The sequence below is a fragment of the Leucoraja erinacea genome, chromosome 8 (assembly GCF_028641065.1).
Source record: "Leucoraja erinacea ecotype New England chromosome 8, Leri_hhj_1, whole genome shotgun sequence".
In the NCBI taxonomy this organism is placed as follows: Eukaryota; Metazoa; Chordata; class Chondrichthyes; order Rajiformes; family Rajidae; genus Leucoraja; species Leucoraja erinaceus.
In genome coordinates, this window is record NC_073384.1 from 12,959,132 (window position 1) to 12,979,604 (window position 20,473).

The window sequence follows — 20,473 nt, forward strand, 5'->3', positions numbered from 1 at the left end:
GCTCACTGCTCATGTACAATACATGACTCTACCTTGAATATTCAGCAGCGGAACTAACACAGAAACGTGGTTTTGCAGAAGAGACCAAATTTCTAATCTTTGCATTACCCTGGTTGGAAACGTTGATGAGTTACGAAAAGGATTGCAACATTGCAAAGTAGAATGAATCGTACTGCATTTTAATGCAATGCAATTTATCAACTAATTGCAATACAATGCACACACAGCGTCTGAAGAAGGGTTTCGGCCCGAAACGTTGCTTATTTCCTTCGTTCCATAGATGCTGCTGCACCCGCTGAGTTTCTCCAGCATTTTTGTGTACCTTCGATTTTCCAGCATCTGCAGTTCCTTCTTGAACAGCTTTTAGAGGCAATGCCTGCCGCACAATTTTCCTTGTCATTTAACAGAAAATTTATGATTTTGAATGCTCTCGATGCCGTGAGATTCTTTTCATTTCGAACAGAGTATCTTGTGAAAAATCTGCATTCAACCAACTTACTGGCAAAACTGAAACTTTAATCAACTCAATATAGTGGTAGGTTGTGCTAGAAAACAAGACTAGCCCGCAAGGTAAAATCTTACTGTTTATACATCATGGGGATTCATCCAACATTTTACATCAAACTTCAAAAGGTGATTATAATGCATTGAATTAACTTGCAAAAAAAAAAGTTGCCATGAGATATTTATTCCAGCTAAACACTATTTGGATAAAATTCTCCTTTTTGCTCAGGACATGTGTATTAAGTGCTGAAACTCTATCACCAAGACAAGGATTCCACTCCCTTAGAGATGGAAAGAAAACTACAGCAAGAGTTAATAAGACGGCAACCACTGATAGATATTAAAACAACTGATGTGTATGGTGTTGGCCAGTTCTGGTAGACAAACTGAAAACCTTTGATATGTACAAGTCTTCGTGATCAATGATCCTGCCATCTCATTCTCCTGGTCTGCTGGCTACATCCCTCTCTCATTTTAGATTTTAGCAAAGTGATTCTAGACGGGAAATGGGTTAGGGCAGAGGATGGAGAGGCAGGAAGCTATGGAAGTTAGAATATACAAAATGACCCAGCGATCTACACGGATCAAGAATATATCATGGACAACTGTGGCGGGGAGAAAACAGGCCATAGAGCCTAATGTAATACAGGCTTGTGTATCCACAGAGCTGATACTTAAGGTGGTAAGTCTTGGTTAGACTTCTCTTGGAGTATAGTGGGCAGTTCTGGGCATCACTGCTTCGGAAAGCTACCAAGACCTTTCATGGGAGGAAGTGCAGATTAAATTTACCATAACACAAACCTGAATTTCAAGGGTTGAACTGCGTGGAGGGGAGAGAGAACAAACTAGGGAACGTCCCCCAGAATTTAGAATTTGATCATGGGTTTCCACATGTACAGAGAGAGAGAGAGAGATACACTATTTCCACTGACTGGATTATGGAGAAAAACATTTTTCACACGGAGAGCAGTAAATCTCTGGAACTCTCTGCCACAGAAGGTAGTTGAGGCCAGTTCATTGGCTATATTGAAGAGGGAGTTAGATGTGGCCCTTGTGGCTAAAGGGATCAGGGGGTATGGAGAGAAGGCAGGTACAGGATACTGAGTTGGATGATCATATTGAATGGCGGTGCAGGCTCGAAGGGCCGAATAGGCTACTCCTGCACCTATTTTCTATGTTTCTATTATCCAAGTCTAAAGTCTAAAATTGACTGTCAGGGTTTGGAGATGAAATATAAGGATAGGAAAGCAGAATTTTGCAACTCTTTGGTGCAAACAACACTCGATACCAGATTGTCGCCCATTCTAAATCTTACCGACTGATATTTTATTAACTGAATGAAATAAAGTGCAAGAATAGGTGTGCAAGAGTGCGAGAGTGAGAGAGTGAGAGGGGAGAGGGGGAGAGGGAGAGGGAGAGTTAGAGGGAGAGAGAGAGAGAGAAAACATAAGAGATAATAGAGCAATGGAAAAATAGAGACACGACATGATAAAAATAATGTTTGAATTTGCAAAGCAGGAGGATTCTGATGGCATAGGACGGGTAAATGATGAGCAATCCGTACAGGTTACGTTGGACTCACTCAGCCAATACAACCCTGAAGCTCGTTGTTCTTGAAAGGTTCGAAACCCATTAGATTCCTCGTGTATTTACTTCTCTGGAGCATGAACAAAAGTTTGGTTACTACTGAGGTGACACTTTAACACTGTCCAGTGGCAGTAGGCCTAGTAGACTTGTAAACGTTGGCCAGGCGAGGCGAGGCAAGGCGCGGCACGTTAAATAATAATCCACTCTTTCTAATCGTAGGTTGGGAGACTCGTGGCCTTGTTACAGAATCACTTGCGCTGAAACGGGAGAAGTTAGAGTTGGATTAAGACAGCCAACTGCAACCGGCTTGGGGTGGAGTCAGTTCAGAGCAAATTCATCCAGAAACTACAGCAACAGTTGAAGGCAATCCACATCTTCCTCACCATGGTGGTTTCTTTGAGGAAGGCAATGGGCTAAACCTAGGGGTGGGGGTGGGGCGGAGATCGTGCATGCAAGGGTACATGCAAGGGTGCATGCAGGGGTGCATGAAGCTTTCAACCAGTCCTGTAAAAATGTGCTGTGAAACTGCAAAGTGGCTTCCTGTGCTGTTTTTTTTTATAAATATATAAATTAAACATGCTTTATTCTCAAAACTACCTGTACAGACAAAGCCCAGAGCAGCTTTGCTTCTTCATTTGCACTATTTGTACCTTTTAATCAACATTTCCAAATCATACACCGCGCGGCTGGGTTAAACTGCGATATAATATCTTACATACTCTACCTTTTCGAAAAGGAAAACAAAAAAAAAAACTCCCAATATATACAACTTTTTATACCATCAATATACACAGTTGTACCATTGACTAAGCAACTGTTCCAACAAAACAAAACAAAAAAAAGAAAAAAAAAAGTGCAAAATGTACCTCCCGGTGAGATTGTTATTAGGAGTAGTATCAGGGTACAAACTGCAGTAGGTTTCAGACGTCAAATTCCACAACTCAAATTCTGCTTAAATGCTATGGTTCAGAGTTTACACTCCGCCAGTGGGAGGAACAGCGTGGGCAGCAGGGCAAGGGGAAACTCGTTGATATGTACATTCTTGTTCCTTTAAGCCCTCTGGCAGCGAGAGGGACACCAGCGTGGGGAAATGAAGGCTTTGTGGAAGGGGAGAGAGCAAGGAAGGGGTAATTTCACAGGGCAATATGTTTGCTTTCAGGCACGCCTTATTCTCTTGAACAACAAGAACCATTGTACACTTCCCACTCCAGACAAAATATTCCTTTCTGATAGAACTGAGAATATACAAACGCGGCAGGTATATCTTCCAGACCCACGGCAATTAGCAGCCAACAATATCATATACGTTATCTTCTTAAGGTGTTTGTGTGTGTGTGTGTGTGTGTACATGTGTGTGTGTGTACATGTGTGTGTGTGTCTGTGTCACAACTCCACATAAATACATTAAAAAATACGTTCACATCAATACAGGTGTTTTGTTTTCTCTCTCAAGAACACGTCTTGCACCAAGTTCTCAGCAGTAGCAGTTCCTTGCAGCTCACGACATTCGGCCATGGGACGTTTTGCTCTCGTATAGTTTTTTTTAACATTGCACTGATTCCAAGGTCGAGCTGTCTTTATCGGCCATCAGTGGTCCCGGCACATGGGAAGGTTCACAAAGGTGAAGACGTTGAACTCCGTCATGATGGAGAAGCACAGGAAAACTCCGTAGAGGAACAGGGTTATGCAGCCGAGCTTCTTGTCCAGTTTCCACTTGTTCATATGAACGCAGGTCACCTGAAGGGGACACAACAGGAGCGGCGTTATGTGACGCGACCAATATCACCAATAAACATTATAGCGGGATGCATCTCAGCGTGGTTTGGGAACAGCTCCATCCAACACCGCAAGAAATTGCAGCGGATTGTGGACGCAGCCCAGACCATCACACAAACCAACCTCCCTTCCACTGACTCCGTCTACACCCCACTCTGCCTCGGCAAGGCCAGCAGCATCATCACAGATGAGTCGTACCCTGACCATTCCCTCTTCTCCCCTCTCCCATCAGGCAAGAGGTACAGAAGTGACAAACCGTAAACCTCCAGATTCAGGAACAGTTTCTTCTCAGCTGTTATCAGGCAACTGAACCATCCTACCACAACTCGAGAGCAGTCCTGATCTACTATCTACCACATTGGAGACCCATGGACTATCTTTGATCGGACTTTACTGGACATTATCTTGCACTAAATGTTATTCACCTTATTCCCTTTATCATCTATCTGCACACTGTGGATGCCCCGATTGTAATCATGTATTGTCTTTCCGCTGACTGGTTAGCAAGCAACAAAGGTTTTTCACTGTATCTCCGTACGCGTGACAATATACGAAACAAACTCAAACTAAACTCAAACTTCAAAATATCACGGAGAAGACTGCAAGGCTGTGGAACGGTAATATTTTCTATTAACTGGGGTAAATTAGAAATGTCAGTAGAGGGAGTACAGATACACAGAGTGGCTGAGAGGGAGAGAGAGGGATGCCAGAATCCATGGGAATGATTGAAAGAGAGACAGGAATCTCTGGGATTCATTGAATGAGAGGCTAAGGTCTCCTGGAGTGATCGGCAGAGCAGTCAGAGCCCCTGGGAGAGTGGCTGGAGCTTCAGGGAGTAATTAAGAGAGTGATCAGTCTCTGGCAACTTCTATAAAGGGAACACGGGAGCTGATGTTACAAGATGATGACGTCTCAGCAGAACGGGGCTGGTTGCAATAGATGTTGGAAATTCTGGTTGTCTAAAATGTTAAGAGAGTTCAGTGTTGAGACCTGAGGAATGTAACACAAATTGACAGAAGATGAGATGATCGTGGAGTCAGAGAACACAGAATCAGGCCTTCTATCCAGCTTGTCCATAGAGTCATAGAGTGATACAGTGTGGAAACAGGCCCTTCGGCCCAACTCGCCCACACCGGCCAACAAAGTCCCAGCTACACTAGTCCCACTTGCCTGCGCTTGGTCCATATCCCTCCAAACCTGTCCTATCCATGTACCTATCCAACTGTTCCTTAAACGATGGGATAGTCCGAGCCTCAACAGCATGTTCCATGCACCCACCTGTGTGAAAAAGTTACCCCTTGGATTCCTATTAAATCTTTTCCCCTTCATCTTGAACCTATGTCCTCTGGTCCTCGATTCCCCTACTCTGGGAAAAAGACTACCCGATCTATTCCTCTCATGATTTTGTATACCTCTATAAGATCTGCCCTCATCCTCCTATACTCCATTGAATAGAGACCCAGCCTACTCAACCACTCCCTGTAGCTCACACCCTCTAGTCCTGGCAACATCCTTGTAAATCCTTTCTGAACCCTTTCAAGCTTGATAATATCTTTCCTATAACATGGTGCCCAGAACTAAAGACAATATTCATGCCGACCAACCCCAATCTACACTAGCCCCACCTGCCCATATTTGGTCCATATCCCTCTAAACCTTTCCTATCCATGTACATTTCCAAATGTCTTTTAAATGTTGCTATAGTACCTGCCACAACTACATCCCCTGGCAGCTCGTTCCATGCACCCAATACCCTCGGTGTGGAAAAAGTTGCCCCTCGAGTTCCTATTAAATCTTTCCCCTCTCACCTGAAACCTATGTCCCTGGTTCTTGATTTCCCTACTTTGGGTAAAATACTCTGGGAAGTCATCCTATTTATTCCCCTCCTGATCTTATGCACCTCTATAAGGATCACCCCTCATCTTTCCGTGCTCCAAGAAATAAAGTCCCAGCCTGCCCAACCTCTCCCTGTAGCTGGGCCCTCAAGTCCTGGCAACACCCAGGTAAATCTTTGCTGATTTTTTTAGGCGACTGCCATAGTCGTAGCAGGTCGCTGAAAAACCGGCGACTGGACTGATGAGCCTATCCCACTTAGGCGATTTTTTTTAGGCGACTATGATAATGGAATTCACCGAAGTCGGCACCGGTGACAACCTCCGCCGCCCTGACGACAACCTACGGCAGAAGAAGACAAGTTACGCAAGCCCACGGTCTCCAGCAATATTTGAACATTTCAAAATCCAGCGGCGACCAGAAAAACTCTACGACTCTTTGGACGAATGAGGAGACGACTCATGACCATACAGGCGACACCCCGGCGACCATGTGCTGACAGCTAGTAGCCGGCAGTTGCCTAAAAAATCGCCAAAGTGGGATAGGCTCCTTAGAGAATCAACAGCATGAATGCCATTAAAGGTTTCAATAACGGTCAATTAAAGGTTCACAGTCATCACTGAAGTCAAGTCAAGTCAAGTCAAGTTTATTTGTCACGTACACGTACTAGATGTGCAGTGAAATGAAAGTGGCAATGCTCGCGGACTTTTGTGCAAAAGACAAACAACAAAACAACCAAACAAATTGTAAACACAATCATAACACACATATTCTTTTACATAATAAATAATGGAAGGAAAAACGTTCTGTAGAGTTAGTCCCTGGTGAGATAGGCGTTTACAGTCCGAATTGCCTCTGGGAAGAAACTCCATCTCAACCTCTCCGTTCTCACCGCATGGCAACGGAGGCGTTTGTGCAATGTCACTGGTCTAAGGCACTTGGGAGGCCCGGTGGTGCAGCGCTAGAGTGGCTGCCTTACAGCACCAGAGATCCGGGTTTGATCCTGACTACGGGTGTTGCCTGTATGGAGTTCCCCCTATGACCGCATGGGTTTTCTCCAGGTGCTCTGGTTTCCTCCCACACTCCAAAAAACCACGTGTATACAGGTCAATTGGCTTCGGTAAAAATTGTAAATTGTCCCTAGTGTGCGTAGGATAGTGCTAGTGCACGGGGATCGCTGGTCGGCGCGGACTCGGTGGGCCGAAGGGCCTGTATCCACGCTGTATCTCTAAACTAAACTAAACTAGAATGGATGGTACATGACAGGAGTGAATACTTACTGTTACAAAAACAGAGGCAAGCAGCAGTCCCACCGAATATTTTAGCCCACGACTGTTCAACGTTAACTAAAAAGAGAAAATAATTTTACATTCCTTTCCAAAATGTCACGGTATATGCATACTTGATGATTTAGTACGATATTTCTGCCATTTCACAATAGGTGAAGAGTCAACTTTGGTCTCATCTACCTAAAATCAATGGCAAAATCATTCCCTTTTTTCCCCTCTGGAATCATCCAGTCAGCTTTGAGCATAATTTACTAGAATGTTACCTGGGTTTCAACAACTAAGTTACAGAGATAGGTTGAATAAGTTAGGTCTTTATTCTCTGGAGCGCAGAAGGTTAAGGGGGGACTTGATAGAGGTCTTTAAAATGATGAGAGGGATAGACAGAGTTGATGTGGACAAGCTTTTCCCTTTGAGAATAGGGAAGATTCAAACAAGAGGACATGACTTCAGAATTAAGGGACAGAAGTTTAGGGGTAATATGAGGGGGAACTTCTTTACTCAGAGAGTGGTAGCGGTGTGGAATGAGCTTCCAGTGGAAGTGGTGGAGGCAGGTTCATTGGTATCATTTAAAAATAAATTGGATAGGCATATGGATGAGAAGAGAATGGAGGGTTATGGTATGAGTGCAGGCAGGTGGGACTAAGGGGAAAAAAAAAAAAAAATTTGTTCGGCACGGACTTGTAGGGCCGAGATGGCCTGTTTCCGTGCTGTAATTGTTATATGGTTATATGGTTATATGGTTATAATGGTTCAGATAATCGAAAGCTGGGTAGAGTGTAAGTGGCCAGGATGTTTCCACTGGTGGGAGAGTCCAGGATCAGAGGTCATAGTCTCAGAATTAAAGGACGTTTCTTTAGGAAGGAGATGAAGAGGAATCTCTTCAGTGAATCTGTGGAATTCATACGGGTGTCAGGGGTTCTGGGGAGAAGGCAGGAGAATGGGGTGAGGAGGGAGAGATGGCCCAGCCAATATTGAATGGCAGAGTGGAATTGATGGGCCGAACGGCCTAATTCTGCTCCTATCACTTATGAATTTTGTAAGCAGTAACTGGAAAATCACAGGCCAATTCTTCGCAGGCACAAATTGCTGGAGTAGCTCAGTGGGACAGGCAGAATCTCTGGAGAGAAGGAATGGGTGACGTTTCGGGTTGAGACCCATCTTTGTGACAGGTTTGTGTGCCTTGCCACATGGAATAGCTTGGTTAGTCTGCTCCATGGCACACACGAGCCCTGCATAACATTTTGTCCCTTGGGACAATCTGCTCCATGGCACACACGTTCTTTGTGAATGAACGTTATAAGCAAGGTCAGAGTAGCTGCCAAGGGGAACATGAGCGGGAGGGAGGGAGGGAGGCTGAGGTGAAGCTGTCACATCCTAATGCAGTTGGTGACAAGCAATAATTCAACGATACTTGATTTGTCACAGGTTGGGTGAAATACTTTGTTTATGTGTGCGATACACAAAGAGTATCTGACGCAGATAAAGTTACAAAAGTATTCATTAGAATCCCGGTGGTCTTTCGATTTTGGCGGCCCATTCCGCTGGGTGTCTCCTTGTTCTCGGCACCATGTCCCCCCCACCCCACCCCACCCCACTCTGCCAGGTCCCTCCTTGTTTTAGGCATCTTCCCCTCAACCCACCCCCCCCCCCCCCCCCCCCCCTTGTTGTTCTCGGTGCCCCCCCTCCCCCTCCCTGCTGGATCCCTCCTTGTTCTCGGCACTCTTCCCCCCCCCCCACCCACCAGGGTCCCTCTTTGTTCTCCAGCGTGCCACCCCTCTCCTGCCCAGTCCTTCGGCCTCTGTTCCCCGCTGGGTGGGTGGGGGGAGGGGGGGGGGAGAGGGGCAGTACCAAGCCTGGAGGCACCGGAAACTGAAACCTAGCTGCGTTAATTTCCTATGCTTGTAATCTGGGCGAATTACAGGCTGAGCATGATGAATGCTTAATCTAATGACATTCAAAACTCAAATGATGGGGGAAGCAACTCCTTCTGGACCACAACAGATGGACAATAATTGGAGGGATTAACATTTTAATAGGGATCACATCCATATTGTTCCACTTGCAAAGCTGTTATTTCTGCATTGGGCAAGATGTAATTGATGTAATACAACTGCCCCGTTTATATTTTCATACATCTAATGACTAGCAGGAGTGTTGAAATCTGTGCGCACATAATTCCTCCAGGGTTTTACACCCTCGCGGTTCTGGTCAAAGTAAAGTTTATTTGTCACATACACATACAAGATATGCAGTGAAATGAAAGTGGCAATGCCTGCAGAATAGACAATAGACAATAGACAATAGGCGCAGGAGTAGGCCATTCGGCCCTTCGAGCCAGCACTGCCATTCAATGTGATCATGGCTGATCATCCCCAATCAGCACCCCGTTCCTGCCTTCTCCCCATGTCCCCTGACTCTGCTATTTTGTGCAATTTTGTGGATTGTGCAAAAACTACAGAACAGAATCAGTATTTACATGTTAGAAAATATTTTTTTTTCAAGAGACACAACACAACAGTAAATTAGTCCCTGGTGAGATAAGAGTTTACAGTCCTGATGGCCTGTGGGAAGAAACTCCATTTCATCCTCTCTGTTTTCACAGCATGACAGCGGAGGCGTTTGCCTGACCGCAGCAGCTGGAACAGTCCGTTGCTGGGGTGGTATGGGTCCCTCATTATGTTGCTGGCTCTGGATCTGTACCTCCTGGTGTATAAATCCTGCAGGGGGGTTAGTGTAGTTCCCATAGTGCGTTCGGCCGAACGCACTGCTCTCTGCAGAGCCTGTCTGTCCTGGGCAGAGCTGTTCCCAAACCAGTTTGTGATGTTTCCGGACAAGATGCTTTCTACAGCCCCGGAGTAGAAGCACTGAAGGATCCTCAGAGAGACTCTGAATTTCCTCAGCTGCCTGAGGCAGTAAAGGCGCTGCCTTGCCTTACTCACCAGCACCGGCAGCGTGTAATGTCCATGTCAGATCCTCTGTGATGTGGACTACCAGGTATTTAAAGCAGCTCACCCTATCCACAGTAGTCCCATTGGCGTGTACATCCACCTGAGATATGCAAGTCTTTCTCCAGACTTGTGTGAAGGTCTATGTCATCAGTCGTTGGCTCTGAGGCCGACTCACTATCTGGCAGCTGGATGTTAAGCAGCGACTTTGGTGACTGCATCTGATGGGCAGGACCCTATCAAGCGGGATTTTCTGTCTCTGTGGGAATGTAAACTGCCTTGTTAAACTAGATATACTGGTTCCAAAATCAACCTGGATGGATAAACGAGAGACTTACGTGTGAGCCAAAGTTCACCATAATCGTCTTAATCGACCAAGGTAGGCCAAGTCCTATCAGGATGTCAAAGACATTGCTTCCTATAGAATTAGACACTGCCATATCTCCCATGCCTGTGGACACAAGAAAAAAACATTTATTCTCCAACATCCCAATCATATACTTATTGTCTCATTGTTTACAGATATGTTGAGAGGAAATGGGAACATGATGCTTCTTTCACCTCCCCTTCGTTAAGTTATTACTGATTAGCAGAGGCCACTTGTATCCTTGCGACATCACGTTTAATTTGCCCAAAGGGTCCCACCACTAAACACATGTGCAGCAAACAGGTGTCAGATGTTATGGGGAGAAGGCAGGAGATGGGGTTATGAGGGAGAGCTAGGTCAGCCATGATTGAATGGGGGGGGGGTAGATTTATGGCATAGATATGACTTATGACAAAGGACGAATGACATTTATTGTTGTATACACCAACTGGTGCAGTGTAATTTGAGTTACCATGCAGCACACAAATAAGATAAACACAACACTATAGAATTTAACATAAAACATCAACATCCCCCACAGCAGAATCAACGTTTCCCACTATGAGGGAAGGCAATAAAAGTTCAGTCTTCTTCACCCGTGGTCGGGGCCTATTGAGGCTTCCGCAGTCGCCGCTCCTGACGGCCCGACGTTTCAGGCCCTCTCACCAGATGATGGAGCTCCGGTGTGGATGAACACTCTCAGCGGCTTGGAGTTTCCGAATCGGCCGCTTCCTACCGGAGACTGCGGCTCCCGAAGTCCACAGGCCGAGCTGGGTGGAGCTCCAACACTGGCGACCTCGGCGAAAGATCCCAGGCCTCCGCGATGTTAAAGCCAGCGCCGCCTGCGGCTGAAAGCTCTGCAGACCACAACTCCAAGGCGTCAAAGCCGACGTCCCAGCCTCCAATATGGCGACCCCAGCGAGACATCGGCCGCTCCGCGATGGCACCCCAGTGCCGCGCCACCGCTGAAGCCGAAGCTCTGGCCGGTCCCCGGCAGGAAAGGCAGCGCCGATCCAGATTGTGGGCCGCAAGGAGGGGGCGAAGATGCGGCTCGGAGGAAAGACGCATCCTCGACCCAGGTAGCGACTGTGAAAAAAATGAATGTGGATGTGGGGCATCTTCCCACATCCACTCCTTTCCGCCTTCCAAAAGGTCAGTTCCATCCACGACTCCTCGGTTTGCTCATCTCTTCCCACCCATCAGAATTACAGGACATATCTTTAGAACGGAAATGGGGAAGAATTTAGCCAGAGGGTGGTGAATCTGTGGGATTGATTGTCACAGACAGCAGTGGAGGCAAAGACACTGGGCATTTTCAAAGCAGAGATTGATAGGTTCTTGATTTGTAACGGTGTCAAAGATTTTCGGGGAGAAGGCAGGAGAATGGGGTTGGGAGGGAAAAATAGACCAGCCATGATCGAATGGCGGAGTAGACTTGATGGGGCGAATGAGCCTAATTTTGCTCCTATGTCTTAATATGTGATGGTCATGAAATATGATACAAGGTCTTATGATATCATTACCCAATGAACATGTGAAAGATGGATGGAAACGTATTGTGAATTTCTGTAAACAATAAAATGAGTGTGCCTTAATGTAAACGTTAAGGCTCGTGTATTTTAAACCAGCCATTGAGAGTTTCAATGATAACAACCGCACCGAGCTTACCTTGTCTGGAAACTATGAGGCTCGCCATGCAATCCGGTACACTTGTCCCAGCTGCCAGGAACGTGATTCCCATTATTACGTCAGGAATTCCCAGGGTGTATCCGATTATTGTGACCTAGACAACAGCACATCGTTCTTAGCAGTGGAATGCGGGGATTACCTTCACGTTGAGTTAGCCATTCAAAAACCAAACTTGCTCACTGTCCAGCCACTCGTTAGAAGGGTGGAAGGCAGACATAAAGAGCTGGAGTGACGCAGCGGGGTCAGGCAGCATCTCTGGAGAGAAGGAATTTGTGATGTTTCGGGTCGAGACCCTTCTTCGGACTCCAGAGAAGGCTGCCTGTCCCGCTGAGCTACTCCAGCATTTTGCGTCCATCTGTAATGGATAGACTCGGTTTGTACTCGCTAGAATTTAAAAGATTGAGGGGGGATCTTATAAAAACGTACAAAATTCTTAAGGGGTTGGACAGGCTAGATGCAGGAAGATTGTTCCCGATGTTGGGGAAGTCCAGGACAAGGGTCACAGATTAAGGATAAGGGGGAAATCCTTTAGGACCGAGATGAGAAAAACATTTTTCACACAGAGAGTGGTGAATCTCTGGAACTCTCTGCCACAGAAGGTAGTTGAGGCCAGTTCATTGGCTGTATTTAAGAGGGAGTTAGATGTGGCCCTTGTGGCAAAAGGGATCAGGGGGTATGGAGAGAAGGCAGGTACGGGATACTGAGTTGGATGATCAGCCATGATCATATTGAATAGCGGTGCAGGCTCGAAGGGCCGAATGGCCTACTCCTGCACCTATTTTCTATCTTTCTATGTAAAGCAACATGGGCAGTTCCTTCCCACACGTTAAAGAGCGTTGTGTTGTGGTTATACTGGTAGACCAGTAGTGGAAAAATCTGGTCTAATGATCCCATCAAATCAAACTATGAGGTAATTAAATTCAGTTCATTATATAAATCTGGAATAAAATAAACCTAGTGCCAATAATGGTAAATATGAACCAACTAGACAGTTGTTAAACCCCCATCAATTAATGCCCTACCTCAGTCTGTCCTAGGTCACGCCAGCACCTCAATACTATCATTATCTCTTAATTTTCCCATGAAATTTCTCAGCATTCCCTCGAGCGCAAAAATATATTGATTTTAGATTTCAGCCGCAACCCAGGAGTCTGGATAGAAGATATGGAAGTGTCGAAACAAATCAACTAAAAATTTAATTTGTTAGAGGCAAAAAGCAAATTCAGTATATGAGGGGGTGACTTTTTCACACAGAGGGTGGTTGGGTGTATGGAACAAGCTGCCAGAGGAACTAGTTGAGGTTGGGATTATCCCAACGTTTAAGAAACCGTTAGACAGGGTACATGGATAGGACAGGTTTGGAGAGATATTGGCCAAACGCAGGCAGGTGGGACTGGTGTAGCTGAGACATGTTGGCCGGTGTGGGCAAGTTGGGCCGAAGGGCCTGGTTTCCACACTGTATCACTCTATGACTCTGACTAACCAATGGTGAGTATCGGAGGTAGCGAATTCTATTAGCACCGGGGGTAAAGAGATAATCTTCTACTGCCCTCAATGGCTTATCTTGCAATAGTACTCCTCTTTAGTCAGACGGTGGTGAATCTGTGGAATTCATTGCTACGGAAGGCTGTGGAGGCCATTGGATATTTTTAAGATTGAGATTGATAGATTCTTGATTGGTTACGGTGTCAGGGGTTATGGGGAGAAGGCAGGAGAATGGGGTTAGGAGGGAGAGATAGATCAGCAGTGATTGAATGGCGGAGTAGACTTGATGGGCCGAATGGCCTAATTCTGCCCCTATCACGTATGAACTTTTTTGAAACTCTCTACCTCTCCATTTCCACCGTTGCAACAGAATCCTGCATTTCTGTGTGAAATCAAGTACTTACATGGTCAGGCCTACTTATGCTGTGAATTAGCTGATAAATAGGGAGAGAGTGCGGTGAAATCTCTGCATTGTGTAAACCAAGGTGCAGCTCTTTCACAAAGGAATATCACTTGCATCCCAGGAGTCTGGACTGCAAAACAAATTAACGCAAATTTAATTTGTTGAAGGCAAAATCAAATTCAGTAAATGTGGGAACTACAGTCGGTCAAAGAAGAGGTAGCCTTGTCCTCTGTGATTTGTTTAATTCATCCAAAGTCACTAACTATTTTGCGTTGTCATTATAGTTATGACCATTGGGTGGCGCAGTGGTGCAGCGGTAGAGTTGCTGCCTTACAGCGCAGGAGACCTGGGTTCGATTCTGGCTACGGGTGCTGCCTGTACGGAGTTTGTACGTTCTCTCCGTGACCTGTGTGGGTTTTCACCGGGATCTTCAGATTCCTCCCACACGCCAAAGAAATACGGGTTTAGAAACATAGAAACATAGAAAATAGGTGCAGGAGTAGGCCATTCGGCCCTTCGAGCCTGCACCGCCATTCAATATGATCATGGCTGATCATCCAACTGTGTATCCTGTACCTGCCTTCTCTCCATACCCCCTGATCCCTTTAGCCACAAGGGCCACATCTATCTCCCTCTTAAATATAGCCAATGAACTGGCCTCAACTACCTTCTGTGGCAGAGAATTCCACAGATTCACCACTTTCTGTGTGAAAAATGTTTTTCTCATCTCGGTCCTAAAAGATTTCCCCCTTATCCTTAAACTGTGACCCCTTGTCCTGGACTTCCCCAACATCGGGAACAATCTTCCTGCATCTAGCCTGTCCAACCCCTTAAGAATTTTGTAAGTTTCTATAAGATCCCCCCTCAATCTTCTAAATTCTGTAGGTTTGTAGGCTTGGCATAATTGTACATTGTCCCCAGTGTGTGTAGGCTGGTGTTAGTGTGCGGGGATCGCTGGTCGGTGTGGATTCGGTGGGGGTGAAGGGCCTGTTTCTGCACGCCATCTCTAAACTAAAAGGATAATGGGTGATAGAGAAGAAACAATGACTTGATAGGGTCTGCTACGAGATGCCTAAATTGATTCGAGGAACTTCATGGCTACTCCTGTTTCTATTTATCATTAGAAAAGATTTTGGAAATGAACATTTGCTCTTGTCAGCTGCAACCTGAGAACCTTTCCGTTCTCCACCGAAAACAACAAATGGCTGGCCCTTCTACAGTGCAGAATCCATGGAAACTGTCAACTCCACCCAGGCGCTGACATGAGCAATAGTCATCTCTGCACCAAAGGATTCCCTTCTCAGCTTGCTCCAGAGTGGAGATATCTGTGGATCTAACCTGGCCAGGGGTGCTACTTGTTACTGATGTAGGTGCAGCTCCTTTCCCCTGTGCTAACACATGAAACAGAACACGTTAACGCATCAAAATACCGCAAGGTACGCAGGTTTCCGTCACAGGCTGGCCATCACCGTCTCTCAATGATTTTTGCTGGTGGTGATTAATAAAACAATTCTAATGACTTATTTCATGTGGATGTAAAAAATATGACAAGATCTAAACAGCATATCGTGGAACCAGTCCCGTTTTGTTCTCCCTTCAGTTTAAAGACTTTGGTGACACGATGACGGGGGACCTCATTGAAACTTGCCGGATAGTGACTGGCCTGGATAGAGTGGATGTGGAGAGGATGTTTCTACTAGTGGGAGAGTCTAGGACTAGAGGTCACAGCCTCAGAATAAACGGACCTATCTTTAGACCAGGAGGAATTTCTTTAGTCAGAGGGTAATGAATCTGTGGAATTCATTGCCACAGACGGCTGTGGAGGCCAAGTCAATGGATTTTGTCTAAGGCAGAGATTGACAGATTCTTGATTAGGAAGGGTGTCAGGGGTTATGGGGAGAAGGCAGGAGAATGGGGTTAGGAGGGAGAGGGAGATCAGGGAAACGCACAGGGAAAGGGGGAAGGATATGGATCACGTGTGAGCAAAGGAGATTAGTTTGGCATCGTGCTTGACATGGACATTGTGGGCCGAAGGGACTGTTCCTGTGCTGTACCGTTCTACGTTCAGCAAGGAAGCAGGTTTTGGCTGGCTGCCTTCGTCGCCTGAGGCCGAGGAATTAATTGTTGCCCTGGCTCTGAAAACAGATTTTTTTTTAGGGGATAGATAGATAGATAGATAGATAGATAGATAGATAGATAGATAGATAGATAGATAGATAGATAGATAGATAGATAGATAGATAGATAGATAGATAGATAGATAGATAGATAGATAGATAGATAGATAGATAGATAGATAGATAGATAGATAGATAGATAGATAGATAGATAGATAGATAGATAGATAGATAGATAGATGATTAGTCCGGGTGTCAGAGGTTATGGGGAGAAGGCAGGAGAATGGGATTAGGAGGGAGAGATAGATCAGCCATGATTGAATGGTAAAGTAGGCTTGATGGGCTGAATGGCCTAATTCTACTCCTATCCCTATAAGCTTCATAGACCAGCTGTGCCAAGGGGCACCACACCCAGAGTCGACACTTTCCCCTTGGCCAAAAGAAAATATCACCCGAGGAAGTCTATTCCCTCCAGCCACTCACCATCCACACCATCACGTAGGAGAAAATGGCGATCCACATGGTAGCTGCGACGAAGGTGAACATGAAATACTTCTCCCATCGAGGCTTGGCGCAGTTCGGGATGGTGAAGTACATCACGAAACACAGCGGCCAGGCTATCGCCCACTTTACCACGTCCCACATTCCCGCTGCGGAGAGACCAGAAGAAGATAAGGCTCCGTGCCAGACACAGGGCAAAACAGCGGGCGAGGAGTTCTCGGGCGTTTCCACTAGTGGGAGAGTCTAGGACCAGAGGGCACAGCCTCAGAATCCAAGGACGTTCCTTCAGGAAGGAGATGAAGAGGAATTTCTTTAGACAGAGAGTGGTGATTCTGTTGGATTTCATTACCACAGAAGGCTGTGGAGGCCAAGACAATGGATATTTTTACAGCAGAGGGAAATAGATTCTTGATTAGTACGGGTGTCAGGGCTTATGGGGTTATGGGGGCAGAATGGGGTTATGAAGGAGAGGTAGATCAGCCATGATTCTGACTCCGTGACAATGAGGAGCAGAAGATGTCAGTCACGCCATCCCGGGAATTAACCTGGTGAATCTACGCTGCCCTCCCTCAATAGCAAGAAGGGTTGAGACCCTTCTTCATCTGCAGTTCCTTGCTACACATCCCTTCCGGCTGTAGACAGCAGGCACGTGCCGTCAGGATAGGCAAGGCTAAAATTATAAAAAGGTTATTATTAAATGTAAATAGTAAAGATTTCCAATTCATTTACTAAATTCGGTTTGATCGTTCGCTCGTGTGTCAGACGACGTGTAGCTCGCTGTTGGCTTCTGTCATCGTGCAACACGTTGACAGAATTGGTCACCCGACGCGTCGCAGAGTTCACCGTGTCACCGTTTGCGGGGATCACCACGAGGAGGCTTCTGTCATGACCCCCTAACTAAATTCAGTATTTATTATTAAATGGTTATTATTTTAATAATCAATCTAGGCATAATTCTCCCGTGCCTTTCATCCGCAGTACGCGTAATACGCGTAACTATGGTCAACGCGTGCCGTGGACGCTGCTTCAAGCCTTCACTTACAACGGGCAATAAAGGCAGCTGAAAGCCTGTCTTTGCACCGTGTTCTGCGCGCACGTGTGCAGAGGAAGGTGCTGCGCATGTTCACAGAAGAAGAGACCAATCTGTGCATGCGCATTCTTTTCTTTTTTTTTTCTTTTCTTTTTTTTTTTTTAATTTTTAACTTTAAAAAAAAATTTCCCTCCCTTTCCTTTGCTCTCTTCCACAGCACAAACAAACATATAATGTATGTCACCTCCGCATTTTTAAAAAGATTTTTTAAAAGTCGACTGACTGCCTACAGGACCGATCTGCGCATGCGCGGTTTTACCATTTTCTGCGCATGCGTGATTTTTTTTAACGAGTTTTAAAGGTCGAACGACTGCCCATGGTCGTGCCTACCCTGAATAATTCCTGACGGCATGTGCCTGGTGGGCAGAATGGCCAAATCCTGCTCTTACGTCGGATGAAGGTTGTGAACAAGTGGCTCTCCCTGCACACTCACCAGGCAGGTGGAACGGCACGAACGGCCCTTCCCCTTCCCCTTCCTCCTCCTCCTCCTCTTCGTCGTTTTCGTTGTTCTGGTTGTCCTCGTTCTCGGCCTCCCTCTGGCTGCTGCCGGCGGCTCTGGCCTCCTCCGTCCACAGCCCGCTCACCCCCCTCTCCGCAGAGTAGCTCGGGCCAGTCCCATTCTCCAGGCTGCGCTTCCCGGGAATTTTAATGGAAACCTCGGGTTCCCCGTTGGAAACGCTCTTGCTGCTGATCAGCCGTTGTCTCTGCAAAAAGCAACGGACAGAAAATCAACGCCTTTGCCCCAAATTGGTTTGGTTTCAGAGATAGGCACAAAGTGCTGGAGTTAGTCAGCGGGACAGGCTGCATTTCTGGAGAGAAGGAAGAGGTGACGTTTCAAGAGATGACCCGAAACAACACCCATTCCTTCTCTCCAGAGATGCTGCCGGTCCCGCTGAGTTACTCCAGCACTTTGTGTTTATCTTCGTTTTAAACCAGCATCTGCAGTTCTTTTCGAAATAGTATAGTTTCAGTTTAGTTTAGAGATACGCGTGGAAATAGGCCCTCCGGCTCGCTGAGCCGTGCCGATCATTGATCTTCCACAGCGTGGCACAGCGGTACAGTTGCTGCCTGGTGGCGCCAGAGACCCGGGTTCAATCCTGACTACGGGTGCTGTCTGTATGGAGTTTGTACGTTCTCCCCATGACCGTGTGGGTTCTCTCCAGCAGGTTTTCTGGGTAGGATAGGTTTAGAGGGATAAGGGCCAAACGCAGGCAGGTGGGACTAGTGTAGATGGGACATGTTGGTCGGTGTGGGCAAGTTGGGCCACAGGGCCTGTTTCCACGCTGTTTCACTCTAAAGGGCCTGTCCCACTGTACAAGGTAATTCAAGAATTCTCCCGAGTTTTCCACTGATTCGAACTCGGAGAATTTCCATAGCGGGTCTGTCGTGGATGTCTCATAGCGGCTCGTACGAGTAACGGTAGGTACTCGGGAAATCCGGTAAACTCGTGACGTTTTTTCAACACTGTGAAAAATGTCCACGAGTGAAAAAATACTCGTGATGAAAAAAATTGTTACTTTTTACTCGTACGAGCCGCTACGGGACATCCACGAACTCCTACGGACCCGCTACGGACATTCTCCGAGTTCGAATCAGGGGAAAACGCAGGAGAACTCTTGAATTACCTCGTACAGTGGGACAGGCCCTTAAGACTCTATGAAGACTTCTTCTTCCAATTACCTCATTGATGAGCATGCGGCTGGCCATGCTTAGGCGGGTTTTGGGTCCAAAGTGACTGGTTATCATGATCCTGAGACTGGCCTCGGAGAAAGACAGCTGGTGTGGGGATGCAGAGAGCATCTCGTCCACCATCAGCACAGAGGAGTTACGAGAGAAGTTGGCTGTAAAAGAAAAACAGTGTTAAACCTTAACCGATGATGAGCGTTTGTCAGCACTGGGCCAGTACTGGCTGGAGGTTAGAAGGAATTGAAACATACAGAATCGTGAGAGGCCTGAAAAGAGTGGATGTGGAGAGGATGTTTCCACTAGTGGGAGAGTCTAGGACCAGAGGTCACGGCCTCGGGATTAAAGGACGTTCTTTTAGGAAGGAGATGAGGCAAAATATCTTTAGTCAGAGGGTGTTGAATCTGTGGACTTCTTTGCCACAGAAGGGTGTGGAGGCTAAGTCAGTGGATATTTTTAAGGCAGAGACAGATAGATTCTTGATTAGTACGGGTGTCAGAGGTTACGGGGAGAAGGCAGGAGAATAGGGTTAGGAAGAAGAGAAAGATCATCCATGATTGAATGGCGGATTGGACTTGATGGGCTGAATGGCCTAATTCTACTCCTAGTCCTTATGACCTTATGACCTTTCACCCTGGCCAGGCTTGCCAGTTGAATGGCTGCAATTGCTTTATCATTCCTTAAGTCTACTTAAAAATTCCCCATGCCAATGATGCTTAATAATTATGGCACTGCAGCACACGATAGAGCTACTGCCTTACAGCGCCAGGTACCCGGGTTCGATCCAGACTACGGGTGCCTGTCTGTACGGAGTTTGTGCGTTCTCCCCATGACCTGCGTGGGTTTTCTCGGGATCTCTGGTTTCCTCCCACACTCCAAAGACGTACAGGTTTGTCGGCCAATTGGCTTGGTATAATTGTAAATTGTCCCTCGTGCGTGCGGGATAGTGTCTGTGGGCGGGGATCGCTGGTCGGGCCTATTTCCACGTTGTATCTCTAAACTAAACTAAACTCTACACCTCTCCTTTAGGATGAAACAAAGTGCCGGAGCAACTCAGCAGGTCATGCAGCATCTGTGGGGGGAAGTGGCCAAAGGATGTCTCAGGGAGTGAAGGGCAGTGCAGTGGCGCAGCGGCAGAGCCACTACTTCACTGTGCGAGAGAGCTGGGTTTTCTCTGACGACTCGCTTCATCACGAGACGCACG

General features: G+C 46.5%; 1 protein-coding gene across 1 annotated transcript in view; it reads right to left on the reverse strand.

The window, feature by feature from the left end:
- Positions 1 to 566: 566 nt before the first annotated feature.
- Positions 567 to 20,473, reverse strand: part of slc24a3 (solute carrier family 24 member 3) — a 208,303-nt gene continuing 188,396 nt past the window's right edge. Inside the window, exons 11-17 of the mRNA XM_055638995.1 lie at positions 19,267 to 19,427; positions 18,020 to 18,290; positions 16,479 to 16,645; positions 11,970 to 12,084; positions 10,273 to 10,385; positions 6,981 to 7,046; positions 567 to 3,828 (exon numbers count right to left, since the gene is read on the reverse strand). Of these exons, the coding sequence (XP_055494970.1) occupies positions 3,679 to 3,828; positions 6,981 to 7,046; positions 10,273 to 10,385; positions 11,970 to 12,084; positions 16,479 to 16,645; positions 18,020 to 18,290; positions 19,267 to 19,427 (1,043 nt within the window). The 3' untranslated portion in view covers positions 567 to 3,678. The remainder of the gene's footprint in view (positions 3,829 to 6,980; positions 7,047 to 10,272; positions 10,386 to 11,969; positions 12,085 to 16,478; positions 16,646 to 18,019; positions 18,291 to 19,266; positions 19,428 to 20,473) is intronic.